Here is a 24,226-nt window from a genome sequence, read left to right as displayed (position 1 = left end):
CAAAGGGTTTGTGTACTTGTTGAAAAGTGTATAGTTAACCTCCGCTTTTTTACATTGAAGAATATTTTCTTTAATCAGATAACAAGCTCAAGAAATTTAACCTTAGACCAAATCGAAGCTATTTCTTAAATGTCTCCACTCTCCAATATGCTTGCAACTGAAATGTGAGCTTCCTATTCATAATCCCCAGTGCAAAGCGAGTATTACATTAGCTTTCTTCTGGGGATACAGGGTAGGAAACTCATATTTAATGAGCACCTTATTAAATGGGCAGAGAACTTCTCAGCCAGATTTCCTACCAGTTCCTCAGCTGTCAATCCTGTAATTCTCGACCCATTCCTTGTACACAAGTTTTTATGCCAACATGTATCAGTCTTTAAGGTTTGTCTCATTCTGTAATTTACTGATTTTATTTTATTTTATTAATATTTATTTTTTAGTTGTAGTTGGACACAATATCTTTATTTTATTTATTTATTTTTATGTGGTGCTGAGGATCGAACCCAGGGCCTCACATGTGCTAGGTGAGCGCTGTACCGCTGAGCCACCATCCCAGCCCTGTAATTTACTGATTTTAATATCTCCTATAGTGTTGTACATAGCAGAGCTCAAAAAACACGTGTTGAATAGGTAGATGTAAGAATAAATAAGACACGGGTCCAGAGTTGTCCCCTTATAAATAGGCAGAAGAATTAGATACCAATGAGAGAGTTCATTGGAGAGCTTAGTTGGGTTTTATGCCATAGAATCTTTTTCATGTTCTGTCATGGTGCCTGAAATTCTTTGGTGGGGATTTATTTCTTTACATCCTGAAGACACTTTTGATTTTTAAAAGTATTCTAGTAAAAGATGGACATTTGGGTTCTTGTCATATAGATGGTCTTCTCTGGAAACACTGCAAGAATAAGTGCCTAATGAATGGCATAGACTATTGTCTGCAGGGTTTGGGGAAGGGAGAGTTCTGCCGCTTGGAAGGGAAGGGAGGGCCTGGGGCTGGGCTTTGAAGGAATGTTGTTTTCGGAGAGGCGAGTGGGGGTGGGGTTGGGGTGGTGTCAAAGACCCCTGCTGGGAGCAGCTCTTCCAGCTTCCTCCTTACAGTTCTTGTGCTGGTGTATCACTGTTCATTAATGAACTTTTTTGTAGGTTTATATTTCAGGAAAAAAACAGTTTTGCCCCAGCTGGGTTTTCCAGACCTTGGTTATAATTCTCATTGCTGTGATGGCATTTTGGTAAGAAAAACTTCAATGTTATGTTATGTCAAGTCTTCTCTTCCTTCTCATCTTTCTTTTCTCACCTGTGAGCTGGGTACTGACCTAATTTACTTGGAAGACAAGGAAAGAGGGCTTAAAACTAGGCACTGACCTTCAATAGCTTAGAGTGAGGGAGCCCCTTTTAAATTCATATTTTGAAAAAGAAGGCACTGGCTTTCTGCAATTAAATATGAGCTGAAGGTTGACAGGTATTTTTTTTCTATCAACTGTTTTGTGTTTTATCTGCACGTTCTCTTGTGTTTTTCTTAGCTTTGCAAATAACTTTCTCATATGGGGAAGAAGAGTGTAGGAAATCAGCTGTAATCTGCTCTCTCTGGTCACCCATGTTCATTAAGATTCTTCTGGATTTTTCAGTGAACACTTTATACCAAAGGGTTACCAAGATGTATAAAAAGGCAACCAGTGTGATGAAAGTATGGCCAAATCTCCTGAGCAGTTGAATCAAGTGAAAGCAGTAGGGATGACAGTGTTTGCTAAGCAAGCTGGATGGCTTTTGACCACTGTCCCTCTGCTGGGAGGTGGGAGGGATCCCTTGTTGGGATGCAGGGTGCTTGCTCAAGCCTGTCTCCAGTGGCCCCCTGGCCTTTGATGACTGGTCATCTTGCCTGTGTTCTCTGGGTCTTTGAATACTCCTTTTTTTTGTTTTTAGTCTGACTATTCACATGGTGAAAGAAAAAAAAAATGCTTTGTGAGTGTGGGAAAGGACTGGCTTCTGGGCCTTGTCTTAGGGAAGATAACCATTCAGAGAGAAAGCAAGCAAAGGCCCCAAAGTTTTTCCGGTTTCTTGATCTAAAGAAGCTTCCCAGCAGATCTCTTTGTGCCCTTTGCTCCCCACAGCATTTCACTCACTTTCTCTCTCTCTTTCTCTCTCTTTTTTTTTGGGGGGGGGTGGGGGGGCGCAGGGGTACTGGGGATTGAACCCTGAGCCTCAAGCTTGCTAAGCATTAGCTTCACCCCCAGCTTAGCATGACTTGGTACTGCCCACTACGAAAGATGCCCAAGAATTTGATACAGAATCCCCATTAAGTGCCTTTACAGGTTTCTCACTCTCCCAAGTGCTTGTCTTCTCTTGGGATTTCCAACTCAGGAACAGACACACTTACCATGGTCAGCCCAGTGGAAAGGTGATAGGAAACCTCATTAGAGGTTAAGAGACTGCTTTTAAAATATATTTATTGGATCTTATGAATTCCAATATTGTTGACCACTAAGACCATGAGTGGGAGGTATTTGGCTTCTTGTTTCTGGCCTGTGGTGTACCTGAGAAGAGTCTGAACCAGGATTTACCCCAAAGAAAGGAGCAGGTGTCAATTTCATTCTATGACCCGGGAAAACTGCTGGCCAAGTTTGGAGAACCAGGTGTGAAGTCAACTTGGCACGAAGTCAATTCAGTAGACCCTGCTTCAAGAAAAGTACACAATGAGACTGAAAAGACATCAGTAGACTTTCTTGTGTGGCTCTTGAGAATGCTGGAAATAGCCCTCAAAGAGAACCCAAAGTCTTTGGATGCGTGAGCATTGTTGGTATAGTATCCCAGAGCCTAGATAGACCCTTCAGGGAAACCTTCCATTTGGATATGCAAGTTCTACTAGTGGGAGGGGAAAGCACCTTTGTTATTTCGAAGTCAGTGTGGAAATGGGTGCTCTAAGACATTTCTTTTCCTTTCTCTGCCCAATTTGGATGTGAAAAGACAGGCAGCAGGAAGAAGTCAAAGGTGGTCAAAGGGTTTGGCCTCCACAGCTGGTTACACCTGTGCCTCCTTCCATCTCCCTGTACTGCTCAGTAGATGGCCTTCACCAGCAGGAAGTGAACTTTGCCTCGGCTATACCCTGCAAGGAGCCAAGGGCTGCCTCCTGCTCTTCACATGCTTCCTCTTGTAATCTTCCACTAGTGACAGCCGCATCTGAGACAGCTTGTCAGAGCTGCTCTATGGAAAAATCCATCAGTGTGGATACCCCAGGAGCCTCTGAGCTGCAGGAAGCCCGGGGCTTTTTCTCACCAGGGCAGAAAAGCCTAACTGTGCTGGTTTCCATGGTGTTTTTGTCAGCTATGGCTGCCCCTCCCCCTCGTGCCCATCTGTGTGGCCTGTGAGAGTACATCTTTGGCCAGCTGGAATTGTGAGATATATATGGAAACAAATCTTTCAGATAATGCTTTTTTTTTTCCCCCTCTCTTAACAGTGCTTTGATGATCGTCTCCCTTTACATACTTAGCTTGAAAGATCAAGACCAGCGTGTCCCAGATCTCCCTCCAAGGTGAGAGTTCAGATCTTATATTCCTTTGGGAGAAGGATTCTTGAAGGTCTGTCTCATTAATCCTTGCATTCTCCTCCAGCAATATCACAAACTCTCAGGAGGCAATTCTGCCACCCACAGTCTCCCCCTCAGGTAAGGTCTTTGCATTCCTCACTGTCAAACCCAGCCTGTCTTGCATGTGCAATGTCAATACATGAAACCCGCCTTTCTGGTTAACGGTTAACGTGGATGCTTCCCTCCCCTCTGCTACATGCCCAGCAGTGCTTCCTACATCACTGGCAACCACACAGACCTCCTTACAAGTACCTGAAATTACTTTCTGTGAGATCCTGCCATGCCAGGAAACTTACTGCTGCCCCATCTGGGGAATGAAGAGTCCTGTGCTGAGACAATCCCAGGAGGAGAAGAAAATTCATCAGAGGCGAGGGGCAGGTAAATGATGTTAAAAGAGAAACAACGAGGGCTTTGAACTCCAGGTTTCTTCCCTGGTCAATATCTACTTAGATGTCTGTTAATGGTTCCGGATATAGTTTCACTCTCCTGTTTGGAGTGACAAAAATCTTTAAAAATGCAAGTACCCAAACTGGCAATCATCAATAATATTGAGTTCCTTGTTCAGGGATGACATTTTGGTAGATTCAAGTCCTTATCATTTTCACCAAGTGAAAAGGGTCTCATTTGCCTGTTGCTGGCTAAGATGATATAGTAGCCATCTTAGATGGTATAGTAGCCATGGACTGGTTCAGTCTTCATTTTCAAGGGGTTTTTGACCCTGTAAGTTCACTCCGAGTGAAATAATTATATGCACATGGGTTGAAATTTTGGTTCATTTAAGACTTAAAAATTGGTGTGGTATTTGGGCTCTCTGTCCAAGCAGACTATGGCAAAATATTGAGAGACTTTGGTCACTCTAGAGTTTTTAGGGCAGGCTCTAAGATAGTGAAAAACAAGGTTGGCATTCTACATTCAGAGAACCTTCTTCCTTTTCCTTTTACACACAAACAGTTGTATTTCAAGTTAAAAAAAATTATAGAAACTTGATCAAGGATTATCTGTGTTATTATCTCTGTAAGATCAAATGCAATTTTTCTAAATTTATACTAAATTATTATTTTTGAAGTCTCCCATATGCATATTAATAAATATCTAAAATAATATCAATAATAATGCTTCTAACAGTACATATGAATATGGCTTACTTATTAGGATGCTGTCAAAACAACAACACTCAAATAGTAGTGTCTCCATGTGGAAAGAATTTCTTTCTGACTCACTCTGTATTTCAAATGTGGATCAGAAGAGGGCTCTGGGTCATCATTCATTCAGGATCTAACTGATGGAGATTCCATCTCAGTACACATTCCCACAGTCTCTGTAGTAGTAAGAAAACAGGTCATGTTGTACACCGGCATTCATAGCTTCCATCCAGTCACAACACACATCACTTCTACTCACACTTTATTGGCCAAAGCAAGTCATATTAGTCATATCTAATTTTAAAATGGATGGGGAAATGAAAATCTAACTCATGCCTGAGAAGATGAACCAAAAATATTTTTAGGCAGTTCTAATACCTGACACACTGAATATGGTCAGTGGGTAAAGTTTTGAGGTGCTAATGTAATTTCCTTTCTTTTTGATATTATTTCATATAACTCTTACAATAAATAACTCTTACAAATCACTATGACTGTGGCATAAGAAGGTTTTACTCGGGCTGGGGATGTGGCTCAAGCGGTAGCGCGCTCGCCTGGCATGCGTGCAGCCCGGGTTCGATCCTCAGCACCACATACCAACAAAGATGTTGTGTCCGCCGAGAACTAAAAAATAAATATTAAAAATTCTCTCTCTCTCTCTCTCCCCCTCTCACTCTCTCTTAAAAAAAAAAAAAAGGTTTTACTCTACTGTCATGACAACTTGCATCAGAAAAATCAATCAATCCCCTCAAGCCTGCAAGATAGGCCCTGTAATTGTTCCCATTTTTTTTTCCTAGTGAGGAAGCCGAGGCAGAGAGCCCTCCCCATCACCCTAACCACCTACAATGCTATTGCTGCTTTTCTCATGAAAACACTGATTTGAAAAGATACATCATTACAGAATGAAGATAAGGCTTCATTTTGAAGAAAGAAATTAGTTTTAGTCGTCATCATCTCTATATTTTTATATATTAAAAAAAAAAAAACTAGTACTATCACAAACATTCCTAAAGCCTCCATCCCTTGTGAAAGTATGTGGAAACTTGTGGCTGGCAAGCCTTTTTCTCACCCTGGGTGTCCTTACCAGGGACACTTGATATCCTCTTTTTGAGAGCAGTCCTATGAAAGATGTATGGATAGCAGTGGATTCTGAACAAGGAGAGGATGTGAACTGATTCAGTCTTCATTTTCAAGGGGTTTTTGACCCTGAGTAAGTTCACTCCAAGTAGCAATGGCATGAAGAGAATATTGAGAACTGAGTTTATTGACCAGATAAAGATTTGCTGCTTTCCTTCCTGGGACAATGAGTGCCTGCTGAACTTGTTTCCATATCTACTGAAATTCCTAAAAAGGGCTGGGATTGTGGCTCAGCGGTAGAGCACTTGCCAGCACAGGCAGGACCTGGGTTTGATCCTCAGCACCACATAAAAGTAAAGGCATTGTGTTGTGTCCATCTATACCTAAAAAATAAATATTAAAAACATAATAAAATAAAATATATTATTAAAAAAAAAAAGAAATTCCTAAAGAAAGAAGATCTGCTCCAAGGTGCCTGGCTATATTCATCTAGACAGAGCCAGCAGCTTCTCTAGGTAAAAATGAAATTTAAGTCCAACTTACCAGGCTCCCTGACACACTGGGAAAATTGTTCTCTCTTCCTTTGTTCAACTGGAGAAAAAGAGAATTGAAATGTTTGATTCACTTTCATCTTCAGGGAACCTGGAAACTTTTAAGGACTTAGAGTCACAGATGTCAGAGAGCAGATAGACCAGTGATATTCTATCTTTATGACCTTGTGGATCCATTATTAACATGCTTTTACAATGATTTGATTGAGAAAAACATATAGGAAAAATTCAACTGTCACATCCGGCACAACAGTTTATTCAGGACTACATGAACCAGTTGATGAGGGGATTAGGAAAAAGACCAACAGACACAAGTAGAGAAAAGGCCAGGGCTTGGTGGAGAGAGACTGACCATGAGCAAGCTTGGAACCTTTATTATATAGGTTTAAACATCAGAAAGATTTATTATGAGAAAGCTTCTTCAAGATAAACAGAATCGAAGCTGAGGGTAAAAGCAACCCAATTAGAACTTATCAGCTTGTGCCCATAATTCTCTACCTCCAGGCCACAGATGTTTTAGCCCAAGGTTAGGAACTAATAAAATTCCTTGGCTAGCAAGGAATTTCTCTTTGAATAGGGCATCACCACCCAACTGGGTGGTTTTGGATGAGTGCTTTTGCACCAAACAATTCCCTAAGGGAGGTGTCCACCTTGGTCTTTGGACAGTTCAAAGACCCATAATTCATTCACTGCTCCTGACATGTAACTATATATCCAGTTAAGTATTGAATTGAATTATGTTTATTAATCCAACTACTTGACAAATTTATGGGAGAGATGTCCACAGACAATATCATAGACCTTTTATAGAATCCCTTAGGATTTCAAAGGCCTCAGATCAGAAGAACTTTTGATTTATGTTAACTTACCCATTTTACAGCTGATAAAATGGAGACAAAGGATCTGGCTTCAGATTCCCCAGTTGACCATGTTTAGTTGTATATTTCAAAGAGAGTAGAAAGATTTTGATTGTTCCCGATACAAAGAAATGAAACATGTTTGAGGTGGTGGATATATCATACCTTGATCAGATCATGACAAATGGTATACATGTATCGAGACATCACACTGTACTCCATAAATATGGACAATTATTATGTGTCAATTAAAAAATGTTTGAAATCCAACCAGAAATAAACAAACAGACAAAAGATTCCCCAGTAACGAGCAAGGTCAGAACTGGAATCTGGTTCCCTTATCTCCATGTCTTGGTTTGCTTCCCATTCACCAACCTACCTCCATTTATTTGGATACAAGTTGTACACATAACTGAGATTAACTCTAGAAGATGCAGAAAGTACCTACTCTATGGTTCTAGAAAGCTCCTGCTGTGTTCTCTTCCCCTCCAAGTTTGCCCAGGCCCATTGAAATGTCCCAGAAGCAGGGTATTTTGAGGGTCTGAGCAAAGGATATTTGCTCTGCTGCTGGTACTTACTTCCCCTCTGTATGGCACTGTATAACTGTATAACTGTGGGGCTGTATAACTGTGGGGCTCCTCAACACAAAAGAAGAGAAAGTCTGGCAACTCTTATTTCCAAACCAGATGTTTCTGAGACATTAAAGACCAATTAAAAATTAAGAAACAAAAATAAAAAAGAAATTCAAGGAATAAAAAAGAACTTTAGAAAAGCTCTCAGTGGGATGCAGAGTAATATCTAACAGTTTACTGAGCCCCAAAGCACGTTTATCAAACTTCTCCCTGAGGAGCAAGATTACAAATAAAATAAGTGAGAAGAAATCAGCATTTTTATGACATGATGAGCTTAAGGCATTATTTTTCTTTTGGTTCTAAGTTGATTGTGGAAGTCTGTGTGAAGTCTTTCAGAAAACTTTATCTTTACCCTCTTGCCCTGGCCTTACCTCTACCACACACACTTGGTTAAAGGTTTGGGTAAGACTAGTCAGGATTTGGAAAGTATTTTATAATATTGAGCTTCTACTCTGAGGAACCAACTGAATGCAATGGATTTTATTTTAATCCATGGAATCAATAAAGACTTACATAGACAGAAGAGTTGGATATTAAAAAGCAAAGATCCTGTGGGGGGAAAAAAGTCTATGGGATTCTCTAGATTGCAAGAGTTGATGAGATTTAAAAAAAAAATCACAAAGCAAAAGACATCTGGAATTCATGCACATTTTATTTTTGAGACCAGAACTCTGAGAAGAGCAAATGACCAAAAGAAAATGGCCTTCTGTGTTAAAGGACTCAGCTACTGATTGGTGGGTTCATGGACTTTTTTTTTTTTTTGTGTGTGTGTGGTGCTGGGAATCAAACCCGTGGTCCTGTTGCATGTGAGGCAAACACAGTACCCACTGAGCTAACTCTCCAGCCCCTGACTTCTTCTTAATATGAATCTGGCTTATCAGGACCAAAGAAGGATATCCAAGATGCTATATTGGAACTCAGCCATCAACAGAGTTTTATAAGGAGTACAATATCTACCTTCTACCATGGCAGAATATACTTTGGTTGAACACCATCTTAAATCTCTCTTCTGCATAAGTTTCTAATTTAGTTTATGGGGAGGTCTCAGCTGCCAATTGTGAATTATATCTCCAATTTTATAATGAAAATCACTGGGAATGTATGGTAAGCTCAAAGTGAATATTGCTGGAAGACATTTGTAAATTGAGAGCTATTCCTATGACTCCAGGAAGATGTATAGCTTTCCAATAACCAGCCTTTCAGAGTTGAAGAGTCTTGCTCCAGAGAAGTAACAATTTGGAGGTGTTTTTAGAGGATTTAAAATTTATTTTCTACTTTTGAAAAACAATTTTCATAATTGTAATCTGTAATATTATTTCTTCTGAGCCCCACTGTTTTATTCCTGTTTAAAAAAATACTTTATCGTATCAGATTCTAAATTTTTAAAAAATATATATATTTTTCAGTTATACACAATGCCTTTATTTTTTTTAATTTATTTTTACGTGGTGCTGAGGATCAAACCCAGGGCCTCGCATGTGCTAGGCGAGTACTCTTCTGCTGAGCCACAACCCCAGCGCCTCTAAATTTTATTTATAGGGGGTCTCTATCTCCAAGAACCTGAAAACACAGCTCAGTGGAAGCAAGGTGGATCTGTAGTTCTATTGCCAGAGTTTATAATGAGCCCTTTCCCTGAAAATTGAGCAGGAAAGTAGAATCCTGAGATGGTAACACTAAGGTACATAACCCCCCCCCCCAGATAATCTGTATTTAATGATTTTGATTATCAACACTACTGATCCAGAAACTAAATAAGAAATAAAACTAACATTAGCTTATTATTAATCAGAGAAAATTGGTTTACATAATATACACAATATGAGCAAGACCTTGTACCAGGAGCTTCAGAGGATCAGAGTATTAATAGAGTTTCCCCATTCTGAAGTGGTCAAAAAAGGACAAAAAAAAAAAAAAAAGAAAGAAAAAGAAAAGAAAAAGTTAAGTGAAAATACAGAGATACTCTTAAGTCTAATGCACTTGAGTATAGTGACCGATACATCACTGATTGATGGCCACATGGGTGGTTCAGTAATAAATGCTACCATATTTCACCCCATAATTGTCTCCACTGCATAAATGTTGCACCTACTTTTTCAGTCTAAAAATTGTCAGTGTATTTCCGGAAGCTGACTTGTGCGCTGGTACCAATGGTAGACCCAATTTACTCAAGTGATGATGTCAGAAAACCAAACCAAAGATAATGGTGCAGAATCTTCTGACACGGAAGATTAAGTTTTGTTAAGTCCACACTTCACAGCACTGTTGTAAATTTTCTCAAATGTAATATTTCGACAACAATACAGCACATCAATAACAACTAATGTGTTAACTTTTTTTTTTCCTTTTTTCAGACCAGAAAATTATAAAGAAATGATGTGCGTTGATTTGGACTATTCAGTTTTAACATATATTCATGAGTATTCTGTGCATCCTAATCTTGCACCAAAGCCAGTTTAGTAATAAATGATTTTTAAGTAATACTGGCACATTTTTTTAAAAAAGCTTCACATAGTAGTTGTACCTTTTTTTGCCAAAATGTTTGGTATAAAATCTGAGACAATTATGCAGTAAAATGTGGTATGGCATTAAAAAGGAGGGAGCTGTGAGCTACAGGGTCAACTTGGGATGGTGTCTTAGTTTGCTATTGTCGCATAAATTACCCTTGATTTATTTTCTCATAGTTTTAGAGGCTTGAAGTCCAAGATCTTGTCTGAAGGTCTGGTTTCTTCTGAGACGTTGCTCCTGGCCTGCAAATGGTTGCCTTCTTATTATGTCCTCTGGGCATGAGTGCCCTGGTGTCTCCCTGTTTGTCCTAATCTGCTCTTAAGGACACTAGTCAGATTGGATTAGGCCACCCTAACAGCCTCATTTAAACTTAATCACCATCTTCAAATAATGTCACATTTTGGGAAATGGGGTTAGAACTTCAACATATGGTTGGAGGAATGGGCATTTCAACTCAAAAACAGAGAGAGGGTGGGAAAACATTCAACGTATAAAGACAAACTAAGGCTTACAGGGTTTATTCTCATCCTGAACAAACCCTCTAGACTGACAGATGTTTTTCCTCTTTAGAAGAAAAAAGCAATTTGTTCCCGGTAAGAGATGAGCTCATCCGCTCTGACTGGCAGAGTGACTGTAAGTTGACATTTAAATGACACTCTTTTTGGTTTGTGGAGCCAGGTAGAATCATGAGCTGTAAAAGCATTACTGGAATGGGAAACAGGAACAAAGGCTGTAGCCCACCTGCCACACACCCATCCGCTGCACATACCCATGGAGCTAGGTTTCTGTAATCGATGCTAGCTTGACCAATAATGAGGCATTAAAAATGATCACCCACCAGCAGACAAATTGTGGTTGATCTTTGTGGGTTTAAATAATTTATTTGAAGTTCTCGTTTTCCTCTTTTATTCGGACTATATTTTTTTTTCTGTTTTCAGAATCGAATTGTGTTTCATGTTTCATCTTCATTTTCAAAATTTGGACTTAGTAGGATTTCCAAGGTCCAGAAATTCTTCTGGATCTTATGGAGGCTGTTTACTAGAGCCTGTATTGTTATAGGCTTTCTTAAAATTTACTATCCCAAAAAACAAACAAACAAATCTTGGACCCTTCTCCTCCTCCTTTTTCCATTTGAATGTAAATAGAATCCATTTATCTGGGAAACTCTTATTTTATATTCTGCAATTTGGGGACTATGCTGGAACACAGTCCTCTTTCCCTGTATAAGAGTTTACTTTGTTTTCTTTTTCTTCTCAATTCAGGGATTGATACGACCATTACTTCTATTCAGATTATGGAAATCCAGCAAATAATAGATCATCGGTATTGCAGTAGAAGCCTTCTGTGCGGGTAGGTGAGCCTCCCCATGATGCTCTCGTTGTTTCCAGAATTTATTCAGGGCTTCAGTTTTGAGACTGGAATGAAATCTAAAGCTACATGTTGAAACCAATGTGTGGTTACATTACTCCTTAAGTGAAAACACATTGGTTACATGGTGGAGAAGGGAATCATAAAATGGTTGGTATTAGCAAATGTCAATAAATCACAGCCCCAATGATTCATCCTGCTTTAATGGACAAGTCCAAAGCAACATGTCTAGGAAGCATCTCTGTGGCTGACTCTCTGAGGGCATGTTGGGGCCCCTTTGGCTGCCAGCAAGGGCACATGCCACAGGGACAGAGATGCTCATTATAAACCACAAAGATAGACATGGCTACTCATGGCTCCAGATTATAAGTGAGCTGACATTTTTATATTTTAGTAACTAGGGCTCTCATTATTTTAATTGCTGAAAAACATACGACTTAGCTTTTCAGTAAGGAGGAAAAAAATCTAGATTTTGCAAAAATTATCAGCAACATCCATCTGCAGTGCCATATGCCATATCACCTGTATGGGGTGATGATACATCTAGGATAGAATGCAAGCCCCTCCAGCAAGCATTAAGAATGGGGAGTGAGGTGAGGTTTTCTTAATGTGGTAAATGTTTTACTGGTCATCTATTGGGTTTAAAGGCAAGGCCTATATTTTGAACTGGTATCACAAATCCTGTGGATTTTCAGCCTTATTTATTTTTCAACCTGATAGAATTTGGCTCTAAGTTGATGGTCCTGAGTTATACGAATAACCTGTTTGTTGCTTTCTGATTTGTTTATGATGCATCTATTTGTATCACATTGAATTCTCACAAAAGCCCTAAGAGTTTGGTCTTATTTATACCTATTATGTAGTTTTCAGAGAACTTGAAAAAGTTTGTCTAAGATCACTCATGTAATAAGTATCAGAGATCTTAATTAATGTAGCAGGACATATTGAAGAAGAATTAGACGATACAGTCTCAAATCCTAGGACTTGGGTAAAATGTCTATTCTCTTTGCATATTCATTTCTCATCTATAAGATGAGTCTATTATCAACTGAGCTGGTTGCTGTGAAGCATGCAGATATTGGGAGGCACATAATAGGAAATGAATTCCATTCATCTAAGCTCCACAGTGGAACAAAACACTCTTCATCCCAAGACACTTCTTCCTCTCTCTATTTTTAATACACTCATTCACTGAAAGAACACTGTTCTTAACTTGGTATAAAAGTAGCACTCTTATCTTTCTTTTTTTTTTTTTGAGGTAAAGTAAAAATTGTCTGTATTCAAAGTGCACAATGTGTTGTTTTAATTTGATATTTATATTCATTGAAATGGATATAATTTTGAAATACCAGTTCTTTCAATTCCGTATATTTTTGCTTTCACATTTTTAACAACTTAGTTTAATCTAAAATGACTGACTGACTTTTTTTCCCACTTACCTGATTTTAAGTTGTTTCTTCATATAATTCATATAATTAAGTTGGTTATAATTCATCTTAAGTTATTTCTCCATATAATTCACAGGATGACAAGTCATAAGGAACACTTTGTTTTAGATACAAATATGCCATTTTTTTTTCCTGGGATTTTTCATTATAATGTGAATTAGTGGAACTCTCCACTCCCCCAATTATCTCTTAAATTTGGGAAGTGAGAAGAAATTTATGGATAAATAATTCTATCTTAAAATTTTCTCGTTACTAAATTGTGTTGAGAGCCATAGCCGGTTGGAATGGCCCCTGGCATTTTGCCAGAAGTAATGGTTGAGAGGCAAGCCATTAAGATGATGCTGGATTGATTCAATTGTATATTAGACCTTTACTGTCCAGTAATAGGATGGCTCTTGCTTGCGACGGGCGCCCGCTACTTTGGAGTTCCCGTTGAGTTCTCGCGGGGTTCTGAGGGTGAGTGCGCGCACAGCCCTAGGGAGGGAGTTCTGGTTGATTTGTGGTGTGTTCCTAGAGGAGAGTTCCTGGGGAGCGTGTGTGGAGTGTGCTGGTGGAGTTCAGAAATAAAGTTTGTTCCTGCTTGAGTGGCTCGTGATTTGTGCCCAGCCAGACTGCGGCATTATTGTAATCAGGGCTATGATAATTATAATAGACTCAGGTTCTAAAAGTATGTATTTTCTTTTCCTACATTTCCATATAGGTCGTTTTTATAACTCAGGACCATTGACTTAAACTCTAAGTTCTATCAGGTTAAAAAAAGAAATAAGCCTGAAAAACATATTCATTGTTTTAAAGGAAACGATTTAAGGTTAAAAATTGGTATTTATTATTCCCATTCCTCCTTCCCTGAGTCTGAAGCCTTTGCCTCATTTGTCTTCTGAAATCTGTGTCTCTGTAATGGGAACTGAATTTATTTCTTCTGTGTTTAATTTTGAATATTTGGTCTGGGATTTGATTTTTTTTCTTGTATGTTCTAAAAAAGTATAATCTTTGTAGTATGTTTAATATCAAGATATGAACGAGATCATTCTGAAATTTGACAAGCAAGTCTCTGAAAATCAAAACATTTATACCAGGTTAAACTCGATTGCCTATATTTATTATTTATTATATAGTATTTCACAGTTTACATATAAATATTGAGTGGCAGAAAGCCTTTTGACATCTTTCTTGCATATTTTGATTTGTGGTTTTAATTTTTTCATATTTAGACCTGGAAATTATAATTACAATATTCCTGTTAATAAGTACACACCTACCAATGTTAAATTCTCTCTGGAAATCAAGTAAGTACATGGCATAAAATACAAATTTGAACAGTAAGTCTGAATTTAGTTCACAATTTAATCAATAAGTTTGGAGATAGAAAGCCATCAGTCAGCATTTACTAATGATGGGTGGAGAGGTGGCAAGTGGAGGGAGGGTTTTCAGAATGAGAACTGGGAACATCCACGTCCCTCCAGGAATGTAAGGGCTATACTCATCCCTGTGCGGCGGGAGTAGCTTTAGTTCCAAGTTCATGAGCTGCAAACTTCTGATTTCTCTTCAGATTGGGGTGGGAACAATGGTAATAACTTGACCCCTGAATGGGGGGCTGCATATTTTGATGAGATCCTGGTAGCAGTGCTAATTAATGCAGGTGCCACCCCTTTGCTCCAGGACAGGAGAGAATAAAAGAGGAGCCAGAGTTTGGAATTGGGCAGACCAGGGTTCAGATTATGTCGCTGTCACTAATCCTATGATCTTAGAAAAGTCACTTATTTTCTCTAAGCTACCATTTCTTCCTCCATAAAACGAGTCCTGCATTATACCATGGCACATAGAGCTGCTGGGGGAATTAGGGTTAATGCTGGTGTAGTGAGCAGCTGCCATTTGCGGAGCACAGGCTGTGTGCCAGGTACTGTACGCATTAATCCTGGGTCGTAGAATCCTCACAACAGTTCTCCCAGGATGGCATTTTTTCAGTTTATGTTTTATAGATGGGAACTCTTGATGTACGGAGATTAAAAAAAAAAAAAGTGCTCTAAAACACAGCTAAGTACGTGGCTGGCCTGGGCTTCCAACACAGCCCTCCCTCTCTTGCCTCCCCTGGGAGAGGAGATGTGGAAGGGCATTGCCCTTTCCTGACTCATAGTACCACTCATAGCACTCAATTAATGGTAACTTTTAATTATCTACCTTCCCTTCAAAATCACAGAACTCTAATGTAACCTATTCTTATCTAATATTTTAAGTAATTATGGTACTTTGATTTTCAGCTCACTTCACTCAAAAATTGTGCCATGAAGAAATCAGGTCTCTTGATTTTAGTCTCTCCTTTTTTCCTCCTCCATGTCCCCACAGCCCCGCTCTTTATCGTCCCTCTGTCCTCCCTACTCTGCCCCTGCTCCTACCTCAGTTATTTCCCCCTCCATCATCCTCCACGGCCCCGCTGTCTCACTTGGGCCCCACTGTGTGTCTCACTGAACACCATCTTTCATCTGCTTTGCCCACGTGAAGAGGCTCAGTTCAGCTGCTTACCTTGGAAAGATTTGTTTCAAGCAGCCAATGTTTCATGACAGAATCCACCATCTTTCAAGGCACAGAGAGAGAGAGAGAGAGCGAGAGAGAGAGAGAGAGAGAGAGAGAGAGAGAGAGAGAGAGAGAGAGAGAGAGAGCTAAATGTACTATTCTCTAGCATTCCTTGAATAACTTGGAATAGCATTTCCTTACTCATTTCTAGCTTTCAAGGAAGGAAATAAGATTATATGTTATAACTTCTGAAATGGCAAAAAGATCACCTTGAGCCATTAAATCAGGCCTTTTGGCTTATGAACCATTTAAAAAATCTGGTTGATTTTTAAAATAACACATATAACAGTCCTGCCTTATCCACCGTTTCTCATTCTACAATTTCAGTTACCCTTGGTCCACCACTGTTTTAGTCAGCTTTTCACTGCTGTGACTAAAAGACCTGACAAGAACAATTTTAGGAGGAAAAGTTTATTTGAGGCTCATGGTTTCAGAGGTCTCAGTCCATAGTCCATTCAGAGGCAGAACATCATTGTGGAAGAGTGTGGAAGAGGAAAGAGGATTCAGACATGGCCACCATGAAGCAGAGAGAGAGAGTTCACTGGCCAGATACAAAATATTTACCTTAAAGGCACGCCCCCAGAGATTCACCTCCTCTAGCCACACCCCACCTGCTTTCAATTACCACTCAGTTAATCCCTGTTAGGGGATTAATTTACCGATTGGGTTAAGTCTGTCATATCATTTTACCTCTAAGCCTTCTTGCATTGTCCCACACATGAGCTTTTGGGGGATAACTCACATCCAAACCATAACAACCACAGTGAAAAACTATTCAATGGAAAATTCTATAAATAAATAATTCATAAATTTTAAGCAATATATTATTATGATTGTTCTATTTTATTGATGCTTACTGTTGTTAATCTCTTACTATGCCTGATTTATAAATTAAGTTTGATCATATGTTTTGTATGTGTAAGAAAAAAACAGTCATACATAGGGTTTGGTACTACTGTCTGTAATTTCAGGCATCTACTGAGGGTCTTAGAACTTGTCCTCCCATGAACAAGGGAGGGGATTACTGTAAACTCAACTGAGATTATAAATTGTTCCCATTTGAGCAAAAGTATTGTTTCCAAAGAAGGATGGATCTCATCCTTTTAGTGATGATTCATGAGTCAGTCTCTAGAGAGGAACCATCCTTTCTTGCAGGGCTTCTACTCTGATAACTTTAAATCCTGGTAATTTCTCATGGAATTCACCCCCAAATCCTTACTTATGTTTGTTACCTTGTTATTTCAAATAATATCTACCTAGAGCAGGAGTTGGCAGAATCTAAAATCTTAGACACTTCGGGTAAGAGCAAATTTAGCTGCAAGTGTGAAGAGAGGGGATATGTCCAAAGATTATTTAAAAATCTCTGGAAATATTAAGTTCTGAAGTGAGGTGATCTAAGTCATGACATTAGATTTTACAAACCATCATGTGGTGTTTCAGTAGTTATCTGAAGGTGGCTTGCTTTCTGTAATAATGAGATGTAAGCTAGTCTATCAGTATCCCTGAGCCTTGTATAATAAAATGGTTATCGTGAACTTCAGAGGGATTTCTGAGTTACATAGTCAATGGGCCCTCTTTGTATCTAATAGGAGCTGGAAACTGCTTCTTCAATTGTCCTCTCTTTTCTTTGTGTCTTGAAGCACAACAGAGCCATTGATAGTCTTCCAGTGCAAATTCACCCTTGGAAATATATGCTTCAATAGTAAAAGGGAAACCAAAGGATTCCAAAACCAAGGAGAAGTCTTCCAGGAGATGACACAGGTAATGTTTTCTGACTCCTTGACATTAGTTTGTTCCAGTGAAGGATAGTTAGAACTGTGGCCTCTGTTTCCTGCTGAGGGAGGGACACACTGGACCTCCCTCAGCTGGCTAAACCTGGTCACAGGGCTTGGCTCAGCCTTTTTGTGTCCTTTAGAAGCTACAGACTGTTTTAGTGACACCTATCTAAAGCTGTTATTGCAGACACCTCTCCTGCAGTCCTAAGGAAATGCCTCCTTGGGCTGTGCTCCTTCTAGTGCAGTGTGGAGTGTGGTTCTGAAATGGATCTCTCTCATTCATTATTTAGGGATACCAGCACATTTGGAGCCTCCCTGTCGCCCCATTCTCCGACAGCGCATACCATTTCCGTGTGGCTGCACCAGTAAGCTTGCTTTTTCTTCTTCTTCTTCTTCTCTTTTTAATAAGAAATTGATCCCTAAATAAATAAGTACAATACTTCACAGTTAATTTTTACATTCATCTTTCTTTTCTCCTTTTCTGATAGGATCTGGCTGACTGTTCAACAGATCCTTTTTTTGCTGGGATATTCTTCACAGACTACTTCTTTTATTTCTATCGACTCTGCGCCTAATTTATTCAAGTTTGGGGATTTCACCAAAGAAAAATGCTCAGAAATTCAGTCAACAGACACAGAAATCCCCTTGCAACTTTTTTTTTCATCTTTTTCTGTGAAACGTTTCACATTTATTGCTGAAGGACTCTTTTAGGCTTTGGCTTCCAAAAGTTTGGAGACATTAATGAGGAGAATAAAGTGTTTTCTGGAACCTGAGAGAATGTGGTGTTTGATTGTGCCATGACGCTGAAGAAAACGTATCCCCGAGAAAACCGTACTGTTGTATTTGAAAATACTGCTTCTGGTATTAAGGATGCTGTAAAGTCAAAATAAGCAGGTCTAGTACTACTTTTGTCTTATTGTGTTTCGAGGCTTATGGAAAAAAATAAAAAACCATTTCAACTTGGACCTGCTAAACAGAGATTCTGGAGAATATGTGATGTGGTAAGGGAGGGAGTGAGTGGCGTCTGATGTTAAACTCACATTGAGGCAAATGTGTGTATGTGTGTGTGTGTATGTGTGTGTGTGTGTGTGCATGCAATACTAGAGTACAAATGTAGCTTGCCAATGAAATGGATTTAAGGGAAAGAGTTGCAACTCTTCTTCACCATGCTCCATGGACCTAAACTTGCTGTGTGGGTGGGATATGTCCTCTTATGAAGATGGAAGCCCAAATACCACAGGTCCTGCTGAAACTGTTCAAACTAGCTAATCGAGCATACACTGCCTTGCTCCTGCATTCCTTGGACATCACAATAAAGGTTCAAACCTGCAGTACCCCCCCCCTCCCTTTGCCTCCTGTTCCTGTGCTCTGGTTTAGAACTTGGAAAATCAAGCTCCTCTCCCTGTACTTCAGGGAATAGGGCAGTTGAATGGCTGTTCTTCCCTTATCTTACTGTTGGTCAATTTGAATGAGGCTATTTTATTTTTTACCTTCACAATGGTAATCAGCTGTAATAATACACCTTCCTCTTTCTTATTTTTAGATATTACTAGGTAAGTACCATGTGGGTAGAAATTAATTGTGAGACCTCAACATTAAGAAAAGACATGGTTCTTGCCAGGTTTGGTGATGCATGCCTATAATCCTCAGGGTTCCAGAGGCTGAGGCAGGAGGATCACAAATTCAAAGCCAGCCTCAGCAACTTAGCAAGGCCCTAAGCAACTTAGCGAGATTCTGTCTTTAAATTAAAAAATAAAAAAAAGGATGGAGGTGTGGCTTAGCGGTTAAGTACTACTGGGTTTAATCCCTGGTACCAAAAAAAAAAAAAAAAAAAAAAAAAAAAAAGACATGGTTCTTGCTTTCACAGAAGATTTTTTTTTTTTTAATTATTTATAGGGCTGGGGCTGTAGCTCAGTGGCAGAGCACCTGCCTTGCACATGTGAGACACTGGGTTTGATCCTCAGCACCATATAGAAATAAACAAATAAAATAAAGGCATGCTATCTACCTACAACTACAAGAAATTTTTAAAAATATTTTTAGTTGTAGATGGAACAATGCCTTTATTTATTTATTTATTTATTTATTTATTTTTATGTGGTACTAAGGATCGAACCCAGTGTCTCACACGTGCTAGGCAAGACTTTTATCACTCACTGAGCTACAACTCCAGCCCCATCACAGAAGATATTTTGAAATAAATTTCTTAACACAAAGAGTTTAACCTCTGGAGCCAGGTGGTCCCATCTTTGAGTTCAAATCCTGACTTTATCTGTGTCTCCTCTGGCAAGTTATTTGAATTCCTTAAACTTCCATTTCCTCATTTATAGACGAGGACAGTGAGTATTTATAACAGACAGGATTAACTGAGATAAAGTGTGTAAAACATAGAAAGCTTCTTACTAAATATGAGCAATTATTATATCCACATAGAACAGAATCAGGAAGATTACAATGGGATTATAAAGGGATTGAGTAACTAAATACACATAAATCAAGTTATTTTTGTAAAAAAATAAAAACCAAATAGCACATAGAACATATGCCTTTGTATTACATAACATTTATAATTTTATTATATATTGAAAATCATTTCTCCTTTCACATTTAACAGCATAGCCTTTGTAGAAAATGGAATAGGATAGTTAATTCTTGGGAGGAGTACGTCAGATTCCTCCAGTTTCTTAGACTCAAATTCACATTTGCTTCTCCTGAGCTCTAATATTGGCCTGGCCCAGCATGACTTGGGGTTAGTTCTGGAGTTGTCATTTCATGTCTTTTTTTTCCCCTGGTGCTGGGGATTGAACCTAGGTATGCTTTACCACTCAGTTACATCCCCACTACTTTTTATTTTTTTATTTTGGCATAGGATCTCACTAAGTTGCCCAGACTGGCCTTGAACTTGTTTACCTCTGGCCTCAGCTTCCCAAGTCCCTGAGAGTATGCACATAAAAGAGCAGGTGATTAGTGTGTGTGTGTGAGAGAGAGAGTCCATTAATCTGACTCCTTTTCTCCCAGTTCTTATTCATATGCTTATGCTCAGGACAATATGGGGGTTTCAGATATCTACTGTAGTTCAGTCATATTGCCCTAAGGGGGTTTCCATACAGTATTCCCAATAAATTCCATTAGAAGACTAGATGTTGAAAGTCTTCCAGAAGATAGTGAGCCACCTGTGGCACCCTGTGGCATGCTAGGATTAGTTAAGCTTGCTGGGAGAAGAGACCTTGCTAGAAGATTCTCTTTGTATTAAGAAAACTACTCTAAGATTTCATCTTATTCCAGTCGAATGGCAATTATTATAATACAAACAACAAACTCATACACTGCTGGTGGGACTGAGAATTGGTGCAGCCAATATGGAAAGCAGTGTGGAGATTCCTTGGAAAATTGGGAATGGAGCCACCATTTGACCCAGCTATCCCACTCCTCGGTCTATACCCAAAGACTTAAAAATAGCATACTACCATGATACAGTCACAACAATGTTTATAGCAACTCAGTTCACAATAGCTAAACTGTGGAACCAACCTAGATGCCCATCAGATGAATGGATAAAAAAATGTGGCATATATACACAATGGAATATTACTCAGCAGTAAAAGTGAATAAAATCATGGCATTTGCAGGTAAATATATGGAGTAAGAGAAGATAATGCTAAGTGAAATTAGCCAATCTCCAAAAAACCAAAAGCCGAATGTTTTCTTTGATATAAGGAGGCTGATTCATAGTGGTATAGGGAGAGGGAGCATGGGAGGAATAGACAAACTCTAGATAGGGCAGAAGGGTGGGAGGGAAAGGAAGGGAGCAGGGGGTTAGAAAGCCTGGTGGAATGTGATGGACATCATTATCCAAAGTACATGTATGAAGACACGAATTGGTGTGAATATGCTTTGTGTACAACCAGAGATATGAAAAATTTGTGCTCTATATGTGTAATATGAATTGTCATGCATTCTGCTGACACATATAAATTAAAAAATTGATTAAAAAAACCCACTTTCCCAGCTGTGAGATGTCCACTGTGGACAAAGCTGCTTCAAGCCCAAAGGCTTTTTTTATTTTTATACCAGAGAATTATGATTTCAGTGGCATGACCTCAGACTGAAGTAATTTAAATGCCTGTCTTCCCTCTAAAACTCATAACCCCAGTGTAATCACGAGAAAAATATTAGTCAAATTTTAACTGAGAGAAATTCTACAAAATATCTGATCAGCACTTCTCTAAATTGTCAAGGTCTTCAAAAACAAGGCAGTGCTCAGAAACTGACACAGCCGAGAAGAATGTCAAGAGATACAGACTAACTATAATGTGGCATCCTGCGTAGGACCCTAGAATGGAAAAGAATAGGTGGTGAAAACTAAGGGAATCTGAACAGAGAATAAACTGAAGGATAGGCTTCAGTTATCGTGTCAACATTAACTTATTAATTGTGAACAGTTACCATACTAATTAAGGTAAGGTGTTTATAATAGGGGAAGAGGCATGGAGTTTATGGGAACTCTGTGTACTCTTTGCAATTTTCCGTAAATCTAAAACTGTTCTGAAATAAAAAGTTTATTTTTAAAACATTCAGAGAATGTTTTAAAACATCTTAAGGAAGAGCTGAGCTGAAATATCACATGCCACCAGGTGCCATTTGTGATAACATAGGGTAAGTTCGGCCATGAAAAATAGACACTGTTTTTTAACTTCAGGTCATTCAAAGTACCTTAATTCCCTGCTTTGCCAATTATTTAAGATCATATTCTATATAACACTTAATAGCCCCATAATATAGAATATTGTAAAATAATCACATATCATAAACAAATAGAATTCTAATAATTTCTATGAGTTCTAATAAGATACTCAAATACGACTTTGAAATCTCTGGCGGGGTTTTTTTAAACAACCGAAACATAAAACTTCACTTACAAAAACTTGCGTGCAGGTGTTCAACCCACCAGTGATTTTTTGTTTTTTGTTTTGTACCAGGGATTGGCCATTTTTAAAAGTATTTTATTTAGAGACGGGGCCTTGCTGAGTTGGTAAGTGCCTTGCAAAGTTGCTGAGGTTGGCTGTTATGGTTTGAATGTGAGGTGTCGCCAAAAACTCACCTGTGAAACAATGCAAGAAGTTTCAGAGGAGAAATGATTGGATTGTGAGCCCTAATGGGTGAATTAATTCCTGATGGGATTAAGTGGTAACTAGAGGCAGGTGGGGTGTGGCTGGAGGAAGTGGTTAATTGGGGGCATGGCTTTGGTATATATATTTGTATCTGGAGAGTGGAGTCTCTTTCTCTGCTTCTTGATCACCATGTGAGCTGCTTTCCTCCACCACCCTCTCCCGCCATGATCAGTCTCACCTGGAGCCCTGAGGAAAGGAGCTAGCTTTTTGGACTAAGATCTCTGAAACTGTGAGCCCTCAAATAAGGTTATGCTAGTTAGATCCTTTAGTCACAGCAGCAAAAAAGCTGACTAAAACAGAAATTGCCATTCATTGGGGCTCGAGGTGAGGCTGAACACCAAGCCTCATTAATTCACTGATTAGGTTAAGACTTTCACAATCCAATTATTTCTCCTCTGAAACTTCTTGCATTGTCTCACATGAGCTTTTGGGAGACATCTCACATCCAAACCATAACAAGAGCTTTGAACTCAGGATCTTCCTGCCTCAGCCTCCTGAGTCACTAGGATTACATCCCACCAGTATTTTTAAACAAAAATTTCATAATATTCGTAACATACCTTTTTAAAATTTTTCATTCTAATTTATTTCTTCCATGCTCTTTTTTTCCCCATTCTCTTTTTGAATTTCATCTTTAGTGATAAATTTCCAATAACACATTGTTTGAGTCATAGAATTACAAATCTTCAAAAGAAAAGCAACAAAACTCCCAATTCTGTTGACAGTTTATCAAAGCACTTTCAAAGACCTTTTCTCTCATTGGATACTGACAACCCTGTGATGTTAAAAGTGAAGGCAATTATTCCTATTTCCCCATTTTACAGATTAGAAAGCAAAGGCACCAATAGGTCCAGCAGGAACAAGAGGTCCCTTTCCACTACACTACTTCACTCCTCCTTGAGAATTTTTTCCTTTCTTGTGACTCTTTGGAGTTGGAGACCACCGACTGAGATATGGACATCCCCTTCCCTCCCCTACCAAAAGGCACTAACATATCAATGACCCTGGTAACTCTTTAGGAGTAAGCTGATTAGAGGCCATTTAATCATAATATAGAATAAGGGGAGGGCAGAAGGACAGTCATGGTGGAATCTCCTGCCACCAGCCACGAAGTTACATGTATTTGTGCCAGAGCTTAACAGCTCACTTTAAAGTGCTGCATATCAGCCTCACTCTGAGGAGCACGGCAGTGAATTCTTCCCTTGGCAAAGCTAAAAGTGTTTTGGCTTTCATTTCTTCAAGGGCATGTAGCATTGATTTTTGTATCTGATTCTAAAGAGCCAATTGAGCTCTTAAGAAGCATCTGAGGATTTAGAACCTAGTGCATTTTTGATGAGTGGTTGTTTAAAGCTAGAGGAAACACAGCTTTGGAGACTTTCAATTTACCAGCAGTGTTGAGTACACAAGTCCATCTTTACTTGGCTGGATTCTACGAAGGAGACAGTCTTTGTCAGTTTTTATGACATGCAGCCCGATGAAGGGATGGGTGCCAAAGATCACAGTCTCAATTCTTCAATTTCTTTATGGTCCCCCACAAATATGAAGTTAG

At 39.0% G+C, this 24,226-nt stretch overlaps 1 protein-coding gene across 1 annotated transcript in view; it reads left to right on the top strand.

Moving 5' to 3' along the window:
* The window catches only part of Myrfl (myelin regulatory factor like), a 115,314-nt gene extending 97,233 nt beyond the window's left edge, over positions 1–18,081 (top strand). Inside the window, exons 16-25 of the mRNA XM_026386648.2 lie at positions 1,144–1,229; positions 3,452–3,526; positions 3,606–3,658; positions 3,788–3,958; positions 10,915–10,977; positions 11,607–11,694; positions 14,372–14,446; positions 17,372–17,492; positions 17,797–17,871; positions 17,995–18,081. Coding sequence (XP_026242433.2) covers positions 1,144–1,229; positions 3,452–3,526; positions 3,606–3,658; positions 3,788–3,958; positions 10,915–10,977; positions 11,607–11,694; positions 14,372–14,446; positions 17,372–17,492; positions 17,797–17,871; positions 17,995–18,081 — 894 coding nt within the window. The remainder of the gene's footprint in view (positions 1–1,143; positions 1,230–3,451; positions 3,527–3,605; positions 3,659–3,787; positions 3,959–10,914; positions 10,978–11,606; positions 11,695–14,371; positions 14,447–17,371; positions 17,493–17,796; positions 17,872–17,994) is intronic.
* The last annotated feature ends 6,145 nt before the right edge of the window (positions 18,082–24,226 follow it).

Source organism: Urocitellus parryii, chromosome 5 (genome assembly GCF_045843805.1).
Source record: "Urocitellus parryii isolate mUroPar1 chromosome 5, mUroPar1.hap1, whole genome shotgun sequence".
NCBI lineage: Eukaryota > Metazoa > Chordata > Mammalia > Rodentia > Sciuridae > Urocitellus > Urocitellus parryii.
The sequence above is the reverse complement of the archived record's forward strand: the minus strand, read 5'-3'. Positions and strand labels throughout refer to the sequence as shown.